The 19,863-nt window shown below is 40.3% G+C and overlaps 1 protein-coding gene across 1 annotated transcript in view; it reads left to right on the forward strand.

The window, feature by feature from the left end:
• CHN1 (chimerin 1) overlaps nucleotides 1–19,863 on the forward strand; it is an 89,444-nt gene that overhangs the window by 28,552 nt on the left and 41,029 nt on the right. The window contains exon 6 of the mRNA XM_088527040.1: nucleotides 12,959–13,247. Within this exon, the coding sequence (XP_088383166.1) occupies nucleotides 12,959–13,247 (289 nt within the window). The remainder of the gene's footprint in view (nucleotides 1–12,958; nucleotides 13,248–19,863) is intronic.

Raw genomic sequence — 19,863 nt, forward strand, 5'->3', positions numbered from 1 at the left:
AAAATGTAAAAAGACAAAAAACAGATGTTTTCTGTTTGTTTTTCACACCTATTTTGAAGAAGACCTGGAAAACCTTGAGTAAAACATGAAGAGTAATCTGTGGTGGTGCAGCCATCGACTGTATTCCAGGGTAAAAGCACCTGCTTTCTCTCTCGTTCTGTCTGTGTCCTCTTTGCTCTCTCAGTTCTAGGCTTAACAGTAGGCATCTTCCAGAGATACTCAGATTGTCATCACTCTGCTCTGAAGATTCCCGCTTGATGAACACTTTAATCTTCCTGGAAGATAGAGAATACATTGTGGACATTATAAATCATAAGTTCTCTGTGGAGAGACTGAATTTACAGATATTAAAATGTTTTTCTGAAATCTGGAACACACTGGACAATAATAATAAGTTACAACCTTCAGCTACTGCCAAAATGCACAGAATGTAAATGCAGTTGGTGCACAAAGGTTCTTTTATGCCCCATTATACTCCTAATGCTGCTCTTTTGTATTTCACTTCTATTTAAGTTATTCTAAGGGATGCCTTAATTCAGGGCTTGTCTGTGCTTTAAATTCAGAGCCTATTTTGCCTAATTCAGTTTCAAACTGAATTTCATGGTTGTGCATATATTGGGTGAGAACATTAAAGGCCAAAAGAAGGCTAGTTTCCATCAAAATAGCTTTGGGGCGTGAAGGTCATATTTGTTTTTTTTCTTCTATGCCAGCAGTAGACCCTGTATCCGAGTGTCACCTGATACTTGTGCGGCTTCGGGCTGAGCCAGGGATGTGTGGGCTGCTGATGGAAGTGGTTCTCTTGTATCTCGTGATTTGCATTTCTGTTTTGCAAACATGCAATGGGAAGATCTGGGAAGAGATCTGGATAACCATTTGCAGAGAATTTCTCCCGGTTTATGTACTTCTGTTATAATATCAATAACTTCTCTGGCTATTAACACACTGAGTTGGATCAAAGGACTGGTATAAAGTCCAATCCAGTATCTGTCTGGTAGCTATGAATAGCAAAGTCTAAGAACAAGTGATAATTCTCTAGTGTCCTCTCCCAACCTCTGAAGATTTGCTGCTCTGAGACTTCCGAAGCAGAAATGTTACCTGGTGTTTAATAGGCTTTGACAGATTTTTTTTTTTCTTCCCTTGTGGATTTCTGAACACATATTAAAATCATAGAATAGAATCACATTTGAACTCTTGCAGACTTTACTGTCTGCAACTCTAGAATGAGTTCATTGCCTGAAGTCTTAGGGGAAGAAACATTTTTTTGAAGAATTCTATCTCATAATTTCATTTTATGTTCCCTAGTTTTCTGTGAAGAGAAACAGTGAACAATTGATCTCCATTTACCTTTTCCATGACAATCACCTTCCTCTTATCGATCTGCAAAGGGAAGAATGAATCCTAGGCTGCACATTCCAGTTTTGCAGTGAATCTCTTCCATATCTCTCATAATCTCTGTCATCTCTTTTGGAACCTTTTTCTTATTCTGGGATGATCTTTAGGAGTTGAGGCAACTAGAATGGTTCATCTATTCAGGATGACCAGGGCCATGAAATTTTTAGACCTTTCTAAATTATTTTCTGATTTATGTTAGAAAATCCTATTAATGCCATTAGGCTGATGCCTTTACAGAACTCACTTTAGTAAATCTAAAGATCTTTTTCCTGAGTTGCAGCTACAGACGTAGCCTAACACAGATTAAATTACAGATAGAGAATAGGACAAGCAGTAACTTTTAAGGTCTTAACCAAGTCAGTCAAGTATTCTTAATGCAATGCTGTGGTTAACTGGGTTCAAATTTAAGATTTTTGGATGTTTCTTCTTTTTTAATAAGGAGGAACAAGTGATTCTCGCTCAAAAAGCTTTTCAGTTAGCTACGTTGTCTGTGAGTTGCTGTAAAATCTGCTTTCCACTTACATAAGAAACTGCAGCTGACTATCTTCTGACTAGCTATTTTTGTCTAGTCTCCTCCATTATTGTTTACTTAATTTGCATCCCCCTGTGTTTTTTTAAACAGATGAAGTACACTTCCAAATTGAAATATGAAACAGTAGAGGATTTTTGTTTGTTTTTTGTTTTCAGAACGCAAATTTCTCAAAATTTCTCACAAAAATAGTCTGAAAAAAAGAAAATGATGATCTAAATGTTGTTATAAGTGTGTGAGTGTGGTTAAATATTCACAGCTGTCCTTCAGATAAAATTGATGCTCAGTGGCTAAGAAGACCTGTGAAATTGCATCAATTCAGAGACCCTGGATGAAAGAGAATGAAGCATAAACACAAACAAGAGCATCTAAACCAGAACCTTGTGATCTTAATGTGTGTATTTCATCCTGAATGTGGTTTTTCATAGTTTATTTTTCAAAAAAGAGCAAAGCACAAACCACCAAGGTTTACTAATTAATTTTAAATCAAAAAATGCTACTGAACATTTTTTGCAACCCTGAGGCAAAGTTTGCAAAAATTACTAATATGTGAAGATTATTTGAAGTATGCATGTGTCCACACATATCGAGGAGTCTCTGCGACTATAAAAATATACAAAATGTATTGTAATGTTGTGATGTTCCAAATGAAGAGAGCTGAAAATTCCTAATTAACTCCTGGAGGTATTAGATCTGCTTTTAAATCTGGCAAAATAGCAGGGTAGTACTGAATGCTAGGACCCAGAGCAAGTGACACTGCCAGTAAGAGCTGGCTTGTAGTGTAGCCTTTTGTGGCTGAGAGCTTGTTTAATAATTAGGGCGAGGATGAAGAGGGCCTCGGCAGAGGTTGTTGTGGCGGTAGGCGTTGGAGTGCGCTGGTACTGCATGTTCTGCCGAGCAGATAGCTGCTGTAGCACGTTTAGTTGGTTACCATGGTTTCCCTTCCTGCAAATTCTATTGTTGCGATATTGAGAATGAATTGAAATAAGGTTCTGCAGCATGATTAAAAAAAAAAAGGTAATATTAGCTGTGATTATGAATCACACTTTCTTTACACTAGGGGCTTAGAGCACATATTTGAGACTATGTGGCATCCGGAGGGATTTGTTATGGCAAACTATGTAAAAAATTATTAATCGTTAGTTTGCTTAACCAGTTTCATGCATTGTCCAAGAACTAATTTTTCTCTCACTCTAAATTACAAATTTACATTAACAAACTGGCCACTAATGCTTTAAAGGAGAAATAACTGACAGACTGTTAGAATATAATGATGGAAATGAATCCTTAATTTCCAAGGACAGTTGCTTTGGTAGTGGAATGCTGTTCCTTGTCAGCAGGTTCTTCTGGGACACCCCTGTAGTGCTTCTCCAGAACATGCATCGACTCCCCTGCGATACTTAATGTGCCTAAAATTCAGTGTGTGCAAAGTGCTGCAAATTCGGAGATCAACACTGCATCTGCATTCTGCTAGAAAGCCTTGTTGTACAAGTTGGGATATAGGGAGGAATCAGGGATGATTGTTTGAAGCAACTTTCTTTGTGGTAAAAGAAAGAAATGTTTAAAAAGACCATTTTAAGGACTCAGCTTTGCCTGCGTTCTGTGTGTGTATTTTCTATCTGAAGTCCTGTGCCAGGCAGTCACTAGATTGGCAGTAGCAAGAACTGACTTCAGTTTTGGGAAACCTTTCTAAAGGATCTACACAAAGTTGTTCCTCAACCAAGAAACCTGGGAAACGCTACATACCTCTATGAACACACATGCCCTGCTTTACAGCTTAGCTGGATTGAGAAAATTGCTCCAAAGTGTGACAAAAGAAATTGGTGGGATAAATTTGTTTGTTTGACCTGTTTGATTGATTTCTTGCATTCAGCATCAAATGCCAAGGGTGCTGCTTCCCCTGGGGGTGGCTGCGGTTCCCAGGGAAGGGCTGGTCCTGTCCTCAGGCTTCCGCGCGCACAGGGCTTGCGGGAGCGTTCTGGAATCGGCCCCTCTCCGTATCCAGGACTTGGTTTTGAGGAAGGAAGCCGTTCATGCCTGAAGCTCTTCTAAGAGGCTCACACAGCAGGTATGGCAGCTAGTGCGCTGGGCTTCGCTTTCCTTGTGAAGAGCCAAATACTTCTTTTATGAAAGCTTAAATTCTGCCGAAACTAAACCTGTCATGCTGTTGGCTGGGTACATCGTACGAGCTAGCGCTAGCCTCAGGGAATTGAGTGTGCTGATAAATTTTGGAGTACACTTTTATGCTCTGATATAAAACAGTTGGACCTGTATTTAAATAAGCTTCTATGTAAAGGAAGTTTATTTTTCTAAACAAATCTTCAAATTAAATACTATATATGTGGTTTGTGTGTGGAAGGTAGAGGTACCAGTACATACCCCACTCTGAGGATTCAGGTCTGAGTGAGACCCGTGTTACTTTGTTTTCTGTTAGTGTTTGAAATATGCAAAAGAAGGCCAAATGTCTGTCTAAAAGGGCTCACTACTGAAAGAGGACCAAGAGATGAAACTCAGCAGATGCAAATTAAAACTCTCTGCCACTTATACAGGGCAGATTGATGCAACTGCTTCCGTCAGCATTTTGCTCTGTGCTTGACCTGCCAGTAAGCCATAAGATGAGAGCAGAAATTAAACTGGTTTTGAGTAGCCCTTCCTGGGTGCATGTTAGCTTAGAAAGTGCTTATTTCTGCCATATGGGTACGCTGGTTGTTTGGCTGGAGTATTTGGATATTGATCGCAATGAGGTCAAAGCAGCTTAAAAAGGTGATGGTGAAAAGAGAATAGTCTTAGGAGGAGTCTTTGGCTTTGGAAATGGGAGAGCTCTGTGCAATCTCCCCTTTTGTTTGCATGGAGATATATACAGGACAGTTGCTGTATACGGTGCAGAGCAGGGCGGCTGCAGTGACTGTCCTGCTCGGGGTCCACCTTGCCTGAGTGCACCTGGGCACTGCTGAGATGGCTTTGCCTACATATACAGAGCTATAATAAATGGCTCTAACCTTAATGGATAATTAACTGGCTACTTAGGCCCTCCCACAGATGAGAATGCTTTTTTCCTTATGGTTCATGTCTTCTTGCTGTGTTCCTGTTCTCCTTCCCTCCTCTTCCCATCTGTTGTTGCTGTCAGCTGTTTTCTTTTGGCTAGAATGTCTAATTTATCTTGGGTGATTCAGTTTGCTGCAGGCTTTATCCTGCTTGGGTAAGTTCAGCACTTTGTGGAGTTTTCTGTGCTTTAGTGGTGCTCTGAACCTTTTGGTGACTTGTCCAAGAGCTGCATTCAGCGCCCACAGCTCATGTGTGTTTTACGCCCTGTCCTTGCAGGGCACCCTGTTCTCTTTGGCTGTGGCTCCTGCTGGGCCACAGTGCCCTGCCATAACCTGCTGCACACTGAAGGCCCATGGGCTTGTGATGAAGCCAGGAAGGTCTGGGATCCCTTTCCAGGTTCATATATGCCTTAGCTCAAGGCTTGAAATATTTCTCTGTGCTTCAGTTCTCCATCAGAGAGGCTGTGACTTGCTTCCCACCCCATCTCACCCGTTTGCTCGGTGCGGAGCGGAGGAGGAGCCAGGTGAGGAACTGGACCGCTCGGCCGCTTCTCGCGGGCCCAGCTCTGGGAAAAGAATCTTAACGGTGCTGATTTTGTGGTGCATGAAGTCTGTGTGGATGGAGGCTTCCAGGCACTGCCATAGTCGTAGTAAGAGGTCCAAATGCGGCACAGTTTGTTGGCAGTGAAGCGTGGGTGTGTGTGTCTGTACATGCACACAGTGTGCCTGGCCCTGCCGTCTCCTCCTCCCAGCTCTCTTGCTTGTAAAAGGAAGATTTCTCTCTTCTGCACGTTTTACTGGATTGTCTTTTTTTGCTCTACTGCTTTTAGAAAGTGCTAGTTAGAAGCATATTTTTGAGTTAGTCCTTTAGTTGGCCTCTTTTTATGCTTTTGAAATACATAAATCTGTGCTTGGAAAAACAACTTTTCTCCTATGCTTCATCAATAAGCACAAAAAGTCCCTCAGCTGTAAATACTATGGGCATAATATAAATATGCTTTCAGAATTACACCAATAGCCTTATACTGTTGTTTAACCTTGTAACAGTTTTCATCAAAACATTTATGAATTATTCAAACACGGAAACAACTGACAAGAATAAATGTTATTTGGCCCAATTTTTCTCTTCCTTCTCCCTCTCAGTGAGGGAGATGCAACTCACCTGCATTCTGTGCAGCTGTTCCTGATTTAATGGGTGCTAGGAAGAGAATCAAGTAGTTGTTTGGGGGTTTTTTGTCTTTTTTTTTTTTCTTTTGTAACTTGAAATGAGTAACTGGACTCTAGCCATTTTAGTAATAAATTGAGATCTTCCCTAGCTTCTGCTGCATTTGCGCAGAGGAAGTTTTATTCCAGAAAAACAGACTGTAGTAATAGAAAGGCTTTGAGTCTTTATTGCTGAGCTCATGGTAGGAAAAATAAATCTCTTTGAAGCCATAGTATATACCCAAGCAAGATGTGTATATGTATTTGTATGTGCTGCTTGTGTGCTCATTGAGTTTGATTACCACCTGGATGAAATTAAATTCTAGTTAAATTCTTAGAGAAGGTAAAACACTGTAATAGTAACTGTGGTCAAAAGATACTAAGGGGGCTAGTTACCCATCAAAAGTCCTAGCAGGTTGTAGGTAATGCCCCAATCGTAGGCCTTTAACTAATTCACTTGCAGAGCTGTTTTATGATGAGGACATTTCTTTGTATTTTAACTTAATGTCATCCATTCAGGTTTTCTTGATATACTTAATTAAAATATACATGTTCTCTTAGTAAGATCCATTTGCAGGAGCAATGGACCTTTCGTATGAGAACCTGTACAAGCAAAGAAGTATGAAAGTCAGGAGTGATTTAAACCCTTGTAGGAGAAACTGCTGTAATTGAAACAAAAATGAACACGTTTGAGCATAATGCAATGGCACTTCCCTCTCCATGGTAAAGATTGCAGTAGAATTTCCATTACAAGCCTGGTGTTATTCTATGTCTAAAATTTATTTGGAAAAGACATTATATATAACGCAAAATGAACATGCTATGTGTGGGCAGAGAGTAAAAAAGTATATGCATATTTTGAAATTTGCTGTACAGGAACTGTACAGGAGATGGTACTCTAACCTGGAAGTTATGTTTTAAAGGAATAGAAAAAACAAATCAGTAGCATGAGTCACACAGTAAAATTAAGTCTTTGTAATTTTTGGTAAGGGAGCATAATTATTTGCTTAATGTGAAATTACAAAAGTCACTGACTTTCTTGCCGGTCACATTTCTGGAAGGTTTTTATTCCAGGCATGTCAATATGAAATTCCCAAGGGCTACTTTCGTTTAAGGAGAAAAATGTCAAGCTTCTGCTACTTTCCCATGTACATATAAACTTCAAATGTGTCTTAATCACTGACTACACTGAGGAGCAAATGAGCTTTGCAAGAAAGGAAGCCTTTTCATTGCAGGAAGCACATCCACAAGAGAACACAGTAAAACATTGCCCAAAGCTTTGATATTGATTCTGATTCAATCACCAGATCCATTCCAGTGACTTCCATCTAGTTTAAATGGAACAGGACATAAAATCACAGTACCGAGAACAGGTGATACGCCTCTGAGAGCTAAATTTCAAAACCAAGCACATGTTTTTAGAGAGTCTATTAGCAATCAGGAATATTGTTAAGCGTGATCTTGAGTGTTAAGTGATCTTACTGTTACCTAATCAGCTGTTGTTTGTTCAAGACGTGAGATAATGGAAATCAGTGAAGCTGTTTAAATAAGACACTGAAGAAAAAACCCCTTTTATTCTGTTGCATTTATTTGTGAAGCGCACACCATAATAGTCCCAAGAGCTGGTAACGCTTCCAGCTTTCCTGGTTTCTAGCAGCTGTTATCTGTGCGGTTGCCCTAGAGCCCTGTCTCTCACTTGTGTTGTTCCTGACATTGCCTGTGATCCATGGGAAGGTGCCACTGCTCTGGTGCATGCTGATTATGTTATTGCAGCATCCTATTTGCACACATTGTTTCACTCTTGGAGAAGGAATTCTGGGGAACAATGCACTAAAAAATCTTAAATCTCAAAAGAGAGGCTGTTATCAATGAGAATAGAACAGTTTTGAATTTTTTTTAATGACGCTCCTTGAACACAGTGAGGCAAATGTCGTAACTGTGCTGGGATAGCCTGGCACAGGGTAGCCACATGCCAGGTCCAACCTAGGAATTTGTTTTCTGTTCTGAAGCGTGCTGCATTTATTTCACTTATTGTGCATTTGCCCATTCCACAGGTCTGATGAGCTTTTAAGGATAGTATTATAACTAATTAACATTCATCGTGCCACAGCCAACCAGCGAGTGATGCCCCTCCAAATGGTACTGGAAAAATCTCTATAGTGACCGTTCTCTGCTGGTGACTGTTTTTTTATTATTTTTATTTTATTTTTGTACCCACTTTTAGAAAAATGCACCTTTACTTTCAGTCCCTAGTGCATTTGATTTCATTTATGCCTTCTGTGTTCTGGAAAACCACTTCTGCCTACGAGGCATTGGAGGTGACACTATTTCTCTTTGACAAGGAAATGGTCCAAAAGAGGATCCATGGAATCATTTGCTTTCTTTCACATGAGCACAACATCACCAGGAGACAGACACATCCTGTTTTATGGATCGTTGGATCTCTAGTCTTAAGAATTGGTTGCACTAATTTTAAGTGAGTCTTCTACCTTTTGGCCATAAAGCAAGTTAAGACACTTTTTCTCCACAGGAGATTTAAGTCCAAGTAACCTTCATTCACATGAACAAAACTTAGTGCTTTCTCAGCTCAGTCAAACTCGTTGAAAGTAATGAGGACATGAGTAGCCCTGAGGGGTGTTAAATTTAACAGTGCTCTGGCCTTGAATATGCATTTTAAACAATGCTTTTGTCTTAGCTTTGGACCTAGAGCCTCTTCTCATCATAAAATAGCCTGTGAAAGCAGTGAATAGCTAGTGTACAATTCTGTATGTGGACTCTAAAATCCATCTTAAAGAGTAAGAAAGTGCAGATGGGCTCTTAGCCCTTCATGTCTTCCTTTTGTCTCATCGGTGAATACTGCATGCAGAGGAGGTAGCGGAGAGTCCGAACCCCATCTTTCTCAGGGTATGATAGCCAATTCAGCTCTTCAGCCCTTTATTACAGGCCACATTTGCTCTATCATTTAATCCATTTTCCCACGTTGCTACCCACTCTGCCCTATTGGCAACCAAAGGGACTAGACAGAGTGATTGCTTTCCAGACAACTTGGAATAAAAAAAGTCTTTTATCTTTAGTCCTGCTGCTTGCAAACAACTGCACAATAGATACAATGAGACTGTTTGACATGTCAGAGGGCTATTTCTTTTTCTTGGAAAACATCTAATCTTCCTCTGTCTAAACCAAAAGAGAACATATATTGTCTGTGTCCTGTTTTTGGTTTCTTAAACAAAAACCAGCTGGTACTAATGCTTCCCTTTAGGAAGAGACCATCAGGAAGTTGAAATATCAAATCTTGGCTCTACTTAGTTTCCACAGTGATGTATAATTAAGCAGGCTGCAGTAATATTATAGCAAGGGTAAACATAAGGAAATATTCTCCATAATGGAAAAAATTAAACCATAATATTAAATAAGACTGAAGGGACTGAGAATTTAATTGATCTTTTGCAAATGTACATGCACATTTGCATTTATATTGTAATTTAATCAAAATAGTATCATTGTGTAGTCAGAAAATTTTAATGAATTTGGGAGAAATAAAACTGAGGATTGTTAAAGCCATGCTATTGATGGTAGCATCTTTGAAAGAGACTGGTCATTCTTTGATTTCTGTGGTCTTTTTTTCCCTCATCATTTCTGATACCATTCTGTTTGTGAAATGGCATATTTTCCCACAGTAAAAGAAGAAATGAGTAGAGTAGAAACGGTTTGGTTTAGGAAAACAAATAAAGAAAAAAGCTTAAATTTTCACCTTTTGCTGCTGATACAAGTACTTTTTGCAAGTGATTCACAGAGATGCAGAATAGACTTTTTATCTAAATTTCTCGAAGCAGTAATTTTTAAATTAGATTAATATATTTTAAACTGAGGAAGTTGAGCATACCTTGTAGAGGCCACACTTGCCAAAATATTTTCTATGTGCAGTTCTCCAGATGCACGCGGGAGAATTTTCAGTCTACTTGTGAGGTTCACAGGAGAGATGAGTCCAGGAACAGGCTGCTGTTAATTAAAGTTGTGGAATGTTGTCTGAGAGAGACTTGTGTGTTAACAGGTGGGTCGCGAGGAGCAGGGTAAGGGTTGTGTGCTTCTTGCAATCCTATTCCTTGTGATACCTCTTTCTTAAGACATGTTGTCTGCACAGCAATCCAAACAAAACAGATTTCTCAGGGAAACCCAAGCTTGGGATATGAGCATGCACTTACCTGCTTTTGGGAGAAGGATGAATCCCCTAAAATTTAAGAATTTCTTCTTCGTTTTTTAGATGTCTTGTTCTTCAGAACTTTGTTTTATGGCGTGAAGGCTGTTATTTAAAACAAGACATTATATGTACTTAGTAACAGGCTGTGAGAAGCTTTTCCATGCCTTATCTTCTCTTGATGAGATTAGTGTAATGCTTTCTCTTCTAGAAAGCCAAGAGCAGCAATAAGTGACCTTCAGTTTGTTTAAGACTCTGCCATAAGTACTGCTGGAGCATATGTTACTGATTAGAACAGCATTTCACACGCTATACCTCTCTTAAAGATCATTCTATTGCATATTATCATTTAGGGCCTGCTATTCCTTACCTTCAGGCCTACAAAGCTTCTGTGCCAAGCCCAAGCACGGTGGTGCTTGTTCCCGCTGGCGTTAGCTGAAGGCTGTGGAGGTTCAGCACTTGGGAACTGCCAGGTGCTGAGCACTGTTGGTTTGTATTGACTTAGGAGGGAGAGCCTGTGAGGAGGCCATCCCCTGGTCAAGGCCAGCTGGCCACACATTTGGAGTTGAGCAGTTTTTGTCATTTTGTGCAACAAGGTCTTTATGTTGCTCTACCTCTTAGGAGATCCAGTATAGACCTTACTGTGCTTGATGCAGGCTGAACACAAATGTGGAGAAAATAGACACTTCTGAAAGCTTGCTGTTGTAATGGAAGAAGATTAAATTGTGGATATAGATAAAGAACATAAGGACATGTAGAGATAGTATTGATCATATCCAGCTTTCAGATTTAACCAACAGAAAATAATCTGTAGACGGGAAGAAGTTTAGTAATGGATTAGCATTTCCATTAGAATTGGTTTGTGCCTGGTCTTCTCAAAGACTTGGTCTGTCTTGTGCCTTGAAGACAGATGTTTTGAAGAATGAACCTGAGCACGTTCCTATCTCTATGCTGTAACTTAGGACATTACCTTTCTCTTCCATGTATTCAGTCCAAACTATATGTTTAAACAGAAGCTTATGTTTAAAGTAGCATGGCGTAAAAATGCATTTCATCTTATCATTTTGTGATTTATTGCTGTTCAGTTTCCTTCAGGGAACTTTTAGGGTGTGTTGCATAGAAATGTGAAAAGAAGTACCTGATTCATTTCCAGTCAAATGCCCGTTTAGTTTCTACACATTGTGTCCTCTTCTATTACTGAGCAGGATGTGAATTCTGCTGACAGTTCCCCCAGGAGAAGGTTGCCTCACATTTAAGTGCTCTTTAAAAATAGCAGCTCCTGAAATTTCAGTCAGTATCAGATTATTGTGAGGGGGATGGGAAGTTTGGGCATTTTGATTCATAAAACAAGAAAACAAATAATTCTGCCCGTATTTCCAATAGCAGCTCTTGGAAGAATACATATATTCCACCTGAGGCAATGTATAAAATCTTTGTTTTCCCTGTTCAGCAAAGCCCCATTGAAATTGAACCACATCAGTAAAGCTTCTGTTTATTTGTAAAAAATATCTTGTGAGGCTTTTGTTTATGAAATGAAAGCAATCAGTCCTTTCAGATTTAGCTTTTAATATTTATTTGGTACATCTGACTGCATGAAGGGGCCCGGTACCCTGAGCAGCATTGCTTGCTGCTGTTTGACCAAGGAATAAGACTGGAGAGAGCTGTGAAAGCAGCTTCTCGCTTCCATCTCCTCTGCAGGAAAGGTGTTGGTTGCTGCCAAATGCAAACGCTGATGTGTTTTCACGTGTTTAGATTGCTTCCAGGCGGAAAATTGTTCTGGATTCAAAGTAGAATTTTAGCAAATGGTGCTAATATTTAGGTAAAACCAACATTCTGATTAATTGTTGTTAAAAGACTATATCAAAATCCTATCCCACCCAGACTACAGAATTGCTAATCCTGGATAGTTTATGGGGTATGTATCCTGTATGTTGCAAAGATCTGCTTGCAGCTCAGGACTTAACAAGCACAACACAGAGGCACTTTTGTACAAAGCTTGAAGAGTTGGTCCTTGGCCTTGGGCCAGCACTAAAGAGCGGCTGCCCTTGTGCCACTTTGTCCTGCGCCGCTCCGCGTCTGGCAGCGGCTCTGCGGCTCTGTAACTGTTGGCACCGAAGCTGGGCTGAACCCTGGATGGCCCCTTCCTGCAGAAAGCTGGGGTTCGGAGGGCTGAGACTGCATCAAAACTCTTTATTGATCAGCTGTCAGAGAGGACACTGTTATGAGAACTCTTCATATCAGAGCCAAGCAAATGGAGTACAGCGCTGCAGTGCTGAAGTACTAAAAAAAGCCATATAGAGTGTGAAGTAATTTTCAGTTTTTCCACAGGATAATGGAAGGTCTAAAAAGACAAGAGAACAAACAGCCCCTTCTGGGGCAGTCCCTGGTTTGGCTGTATATCTGCAGTTGTTGTTAATCTCTCCTTCCTATCTGTGTGTAGCAGTTGAATTTTGCAGTTCTCATCTGGACCAGACACAGAGCTTAGTGTCAGCTTTAAGTGATAAAGTATTTTTATTGTTTGCAAAGGCTTGCTTACTCTTCTTCACTCTTGCTTACTGTTCTTTTAAAAAATACTTTCCCGTTTCGTTGAGGCAGATTTGGAAGTCAAACCAGAAACTTCAGACTCTACTACGATGGAAAGCACTTTGTTGGGGAGAAACGTTTTGAGTCCATCCATGACCTGGTGACAGATGGATTGATTACTCTTTATATTGAAACCAAGGCAGCAGAATACATTGCCAAGATGACAATAAATCCAATTTATGAACACATAGGATATACAACTTTAAACAGAGAGCCAGCTCACAAAAAACATATGCCAGCCCTGAGAGATGCACATGATGGCAAAGAGTCTACAGGAGAGGATGAGGTAGCAGAAAAGAGGGTAAGCAATCATTAACCCACCCTTTTTTTCCTCCCCTGTTAGGCTTTTTATTTATATTTTCCACCCCCTTCTCTCTCTACTATATAATACTAAAGGTCTCTGTAGATATTTAGTATACCTAATTATGTAAAGTATTGTATTAATAATAATATTTAAATTGTTATAGGGGTTTTTTATGGTGATTTTTGCATATTGCAAATTTCTGTGATTCAGAGATTTGTTACTTAAAACTGTCAGGTCCCTTTCTTCAGTTATATTCACAGTTAAGAGATGTTACCATTATGTCACTCCTTTATAGGCTAAGGATGTTTCATCTTAAAATTGTTTACAGAGTCTAAGACAATTGCCCTTTGATCCAAAAATACATTCTTTAATCTATTCAGCATTCTTCAGAGAAAATGCATTCCGTACCCTACTCAGCCATCTCCATACAATGACAATAAAGTTGTCCACATTATAAATAAGCCGGTTCATTAAGATGATAAAATGTTAAAACATTTCACTTGACTAAGTTCAGCCTGTCAGAAACTGACAGAGCTATTTTTGGCCTCAGCCAGACTTAGGAAGGATTGCTCGCCTCAGAGAGTTGCAGTATCAGCTGCATCCTGGATTAAAAATAAATTAATTAAAAATGCAAAAAAAAAAAATCTTAGAACCAGTAAAAAATAGAAACATTAAAGGAAGTTGTGAACGTGTCAGGTGGACAAAGCAATAGTCTGAAACTGTTCATGAGACAGATGGATTAACAATATAAACTTAAAACAATACAAATTTAACTTGAAACAATATAAATTCCATCAATTTAAACTGAATACTTTCTGCTTATTGAAAAGCCTGCATATGGAAGTCCTTTAAAAACGTATTTTAATACTTTTTCTAAATGTCTATGCCTTAGTGCGTGTGTAACATTGATATTCTCCCCTCTTTCTCTCTACTTCATAATGAAGTTAGGAGTATCTGATTTGCTATTATAGTGTACAGAGAAATGCTAACCTGAGTTTGCCTCATTCGTTTGACCCAGCAGTCAGAAACTTAAGTCCCTGATCTCAGCTTGTCCTGACACCCGCAAGGGGGGAGATGAAAGGTCCCACTGAGGGCTTCCAACATGGAGAACCAAACTGTGATCCTAAGCTCCTTACAGTGTCTGCGGACAGAGGAAGCTCGTACGTGGAGTCTTCCTCCAGCAGGATCTGCCCTCCTGCACTGACTGTCCTGAGAGATGAAGCACCCACTTTTAAGTCTGGATCTTCACTGTTTGTCCTGTTGTGATCAGATGCTTTTGACAAAAGAAGTGTTGGGCACATTGATGCTAGCTGGCCATGTGGAAATACCTGCTTTATTGCCTTTTAATTACTAAGGGGAGAGGTGTCATTGCCCAGTTACAGCTCCTGACAGCCACTGCCTTGCAGTGTGCTGTTTCAAAGGATTTTTTTGCATGTTATCACAGAGGGTTGGTTCATTGTAATGCAAAGGCTGGGTATAAATCTCCTGTAAGTATCAAATGGGTATGGAAGTTGCTTTTTGTCACTAAGGTTTCTTTGGTAAAATTAACTCTTACAGCACTTAGCAATTTTCAAGTGACAACAGAACTTTCTTCTATCACAGAATTTCTTAGACTAGTGAAAAAGCTTTCATAGTAAAGGGTTTTCAGTGATTATTATTGAAAGACAGTGTTTTTAATAGAGGAGGCCTGGTGTTCTGTCGAACTCATCAACAAAACATACATATTCTTATGAAACAGCTTTCATGAAATAGCTCAAGAATTACTAAGTAGTTCTCTCAGATTTAAATTTTAGAAGATAAACCTTTAGAGAGATTAGTCATGTAATTGTAGCATCCCACACCATTTGTTCACAAGTTGTAAGCAACTAAACCTGCTTCTTGTGCACGATATTTCAGTTGCAATGGTCTTGATTGGGCTGAAGCCCAGGCTTTGAGTCTTTTCATTTTGTCTTGGAAACATACTGATGCTGACACCTGAGTGGAAACAAGTCACCACTATCAGTTTTAAATCACAGTTGTCTTCCTAACATTTCACCTCATGCTTTCTTGGTAAGCAGAGAGGAAAATCTGGGTCTCGAACAGCGATCTCCCTGAGCAAAAATGCATTTACCAGATTTGCAGATTCTGAGGGTGTTCAGGTCTCAATCTGCAACTGTTCCCCAATCCTGTATTATGTAAGTAGAATATGAAAGATAAATTCTCAAGAAAAAGCAATGGAGAGACACACAGGCTCTGACTGTGGAACAGCTGGTGGGAATGTGATTTCACAGGCTGTCATAAAATCAAGTAGATGAAATTGGGCAGCCAGAGAACACACCTCAGACTTGAAAATGAAGTATTAAAGAGCCCTTGGCCTAGCAGTGAATCTGGTATGAGTCAGTGGCTGGGAATGCCACAAAGGTGTGTTAGATGTCTCCCAAAATACATTAAGACTTATGCTTTATTTGTTCCCCACTCTTTTCAGCAATTAATTTATAGTAGAAAAATTCAATGGACACTGGGTGAATTTGCAATTCATTTAAAGTGAGTCTCAGAAAAGGAGAAGGGTTTAAAGATGGCAAAAGATGAAACAACAAAAATTATGTAATCATTAAATGAGGGTCATGAAACACAACTCACCGTATTCATAAGTACCAAGTCTTGCAAGAGGCTATATTGTGGTATGTTTTAAGTTACAGTTTTAATGGGAAAAGCATGAGAATTTAATCCACCACCCAGCATGTGCTTCACTGATTATGAGAAGGATTTTGATTGCTTGCCATGTGCACATATATATTAAAAATAAAATAACCCTTGGTAAATGATTGATGACTTTCATGACCTATGAAAGAACTAATAGATAACTGGAGGAGTAGAGACTGGGAACAGGAGAGGGTTTGCCATGCACAAATGCCCCAAATAAATCCTGTAGCTGCTGCGCTAAAAAGGTAAAGCTGGTTCCCAAAACAGTCTGCAGGTTACTCGGAGCTTAGAACTGCAGCCATCATAGTCCGAGTATTAAGAAAGAGGTCTGAGATCCTTCTGAAAGGGGGGTTGCCAGCCAGATTCAGTCTGTATGGCCCAATGAGGAAGTGGAAATAATACCCAGTATCATAGTGGATATTATCATACATTTACTGCTCTTTCCATGTCCTTGAACACTGACGCAAATTCTTCATCCTTAAAGATAATTATGGTCTTGGAGCAGATGATTTAATTCAGTCAAATACCTTATAAAAATGGTAGCTGTCTGAAATTAATAAATAACTACATGCATATGTCAGTCTTCCTTCAAAGCCCTGTACAATATGAAATGAAACTTTATTATTATTATTATTTTGACGTACATTTAAAATGAAAAGTGCTCTTATGAGTTATTCTTTCAGAAGGTTGCTTGGTTAACGTTAGGATAGCAACTGAATAGCATTTATTCTTGTTTACATTGATGATGAGTAGTATTTCTTTGAGAAACTTTACAGTAACTGCAAATCAGTTAATAAAACCTTCTAGACTCAGCTCTGCCCACTTATATTCCTAAAGATGGAAGGAGTTGAGAGAAGGTTTCTCACAGCAGCAGTCATCCAACAAAAATTTTTTTGTTATATTTTTAATAATTATAGTTGTAATGTCATTTTTTGCCTTCATAATGTTGAACTCTCTGATTGTCTTCAGTTCTGGTCATTTTGGAATTTGAAGATTTGGAAGACAGGAAATTGGGGAAACATAAATCTGCATGGTTATAGTAGGAAACATGCTTTTAAGTTTCCCTCCAAAGATAATCCAGAGCACAAAGCTAACTGTAGTTTTTGTTGGTGTTTCTAATGGATTCCTAGCGAGCTCTGCGTACAAAACCTAGGTTCATAGTTATGTGTGGCTCACAGAGGGACCAGTCTTATTTCCAACCTTGAACTGCTAAGTATATTTTCATTAATGACACTACTGCTTTTGTTGTTACTTGCATTTGCTGGTCAGAAAGATCTGTTTAAAAAGCTTCCTTCACTGAGGCTCGTTTTTTCTGTGGTGAAAGGGTATCAGTCAAGCTAGAAGAGGAAGTTGCCATAGTCTGTCCTATCCCTCTTAGCAAGGTCCGTGATGGAAGGCAGTGGCCTTTGGTGGCATTATTTGATGTCCAGTGATACCCATGCTAGGACCAACAGTGGGTGAAAAGAACACCTTGTCTTAATCCGGAAAAGATAGGCATGTAATATATAAAACTCTAGACCTGCTGTATCTAGAACAAGGCTAGCAACAAAGCAATAATCCTGTTAAAAATACAATTAATAAATGTTTACCTTAAAGTTCATTTAAAGACACTGAACACTGAAGAACCCTATGGGTTAACTTGAGGAGATTGTCAACTCTTTCTGCACAAATGTTCCTTTCTAGTCCCTGCGCGGGTGTCCATGACAATCACTCTGTAAATTTAATGTAATTTATAAATAAAACATAACTCTGTGGAAGGCAGAAACTTCTATTTATTTCTTCTGGGTTTAGCCCATCTTTCAGCAGAGACTTCATAGCAGAGACACTTTCGTCAATCCCAGAAAGTTCCTCGCAGAAGGAAAGTCAAGTCTTTAGAAGTAGCTGCTGCAGTTTATCGGCAGCTTTGCGCTCAGCAGAGATTGTCCCACCCACAGTTTTCCTCATCTTCTCTTTCTGGGCTTTTGCATTTATGGTGGTAAGGATTTATTTCCATATATGCCATTCTATATGGCATACATATGCCATATTTCTTTCAAAAATAAGACTGCACATGGTTATGAAAAGTTTTTGTAAACATAAATTTTTAATTTAATTATATGCTTATTAAGACCTGAGAAATGCAAGCTAAAGGCACTTGGTGTCCAGCACGCAGGCATCAGCATGAGGAAAATTATCTTTGCTCCAGGGTGCTTTTTCCATTCATACTCACTTAAAGTAACCTAAGCCCTTATGTATGTTCAATGTGGCAGTAAAATTGATACATTAAGAAGATTATATAAACTGATCTTGTTTTAAGATTCAAAGCTCTCAAACAAACCACGGGCTTTGCTAACAGTAATTCCCAGGTCAGAGAATATCCGCTCTGCTCTTGTCAATAGCTCCTGCTCAACAAGGGTACATTAGCAGGCCAGGCTTCTTTTCATGGTCTCGAGCTGGATGTGCAGCGGCTCCAGTGGGAGCTAGTGGCTGTTCCTGGCCTGCATTCCCTCTTCCCTCTCCCCTGGGAAGTGCCTGGCTGTGCTGGTGGGGTCCCAGCTGATTCCAGTTACCCCCAGGCCCTGCACCTCCCGGCAGGGCTCCTGTAGAGCCCGGTATTCGTGCGAAGCGAAAGCTGCGTGCCTGCCTTGGTAACCTGAGGCCTTCCTGGTGCTCTCATAGTTCAAGATTAAATAAAGCAGCGCCAACTTCAGCCACGTAGGAGGGGTTTAAGTCCTGTTGCATTTCAATGCACAGCAGGCCTCCTGTCGTGCCGCTATCATGGCAGAGATGTTTCCCTGCTGTTTGGTAACTGCACACCGCTCTTCAGCCTTTTTTTGTAGATATAAGTTACTCGACAGCTTGCTCAGATCATTTGTCTTGTGCTTTATGTGTAAGTGTGGCTTTTTCTGGCACGTGAGATTTGTACAGGAAGATCCCTTAGTCCAGCGTCTAACTACGCTGCGACAGCTGCGTGCCATGAGCACGCGGGGGTCCAGTCCTGGGGGAAGAATCTGCCTCCCGAATGTCCCCTCGGAGTCACTGGCGGGAGCTGCTGCCCTCGGTATTCCCTGCGCCGGCTCAAGCCTTTGTGCTTGAGGGCCAGGTGGAGCCAGCAGAGAGGTGGCGAAGCCGCCACGCTGCTCTGCAGCACAGTCAGCAGGACACCAGGTGTGTTGCTGCTGATGAAAATAAGCCATTAGTGAAGAATAAGTTACTCTTTTCCTGTGTTTCTGAGTGCTGTGTGAGGGAAGTCAGTGTGAGCCTCTGGCTAGTAAAATACAGTTCTTTCCAATGCCCACCAAGAAGTACCATATTTCCTCAGCTTCTCTTATTCCATGGCAAAACCGTCCCTCCTTTTTAATTGGTATAGCCCCATGCAAGAAGGACCACAGGAAAGGGAAATGTCCCATAGCTTCTGAAGAGGAGGATGCTCTCTGGAATTTCAGGCACTCTCCAGATGGAGGGATTTGCCTGCCCAGGCAGACCTTAGTGGAGAAGTCCTGAGCTCCTTGTGAGCGAGCGAGGCTGTCGTGGCTTCAGTCCTCATGTTCTGTGGGAGTCTGCAGCTTTCCTTTCCCTGTTACACTGACGGTTTCCATAAAGGCTGCCTGCGTGTATGGAGTGCAAGCCTCCCATCCACATGCAAGGAATTGAAGGCTGTTGTTGTTGTTAACTGTGGTTTCTCTGTGACCTTTTATGTCTTCTCACAATCTTTTCAGTAGTCACAAAAAAAAGAGAATGTGGGTCTCACTTCAGAGCAGTTGCCAGAGGAGACGTGTGACTCGTTCCTTTCGGAGGCAAGGAGCCAGCAGGGTTGGGAGGGCCTGAGCGGGCCGCGAGCTGGCGCCTCTGCCTCTTGTTGTTCTGCTGCCTTCGCGCTCAGAGTTCGGAGCCTTTTTTTTTTTTTTTTTTTTAACTCTTCCTCCCATCTGGCATCTCCTAATTATTTTCT

The sequence above is a fragment of the Tinamus guttatus genome, unplaced genomic scaffold, assembly GCF_059628265.1.
Source record: "Tinamus guttatus ecotype Peru unplaced genomic scaffold, ASM5962826v1 Tinamus_guttatus_pri_ptg000260l, whole genome shotgun sequence".
In the NCBI taxonomy this organism is placed as follows: domain Eukaryota; kingdom Metazoa; phylum Chordata; class Aves; order Tinamiformes; family Tinamidae; genus Tinamus; species Tinamus guttatus.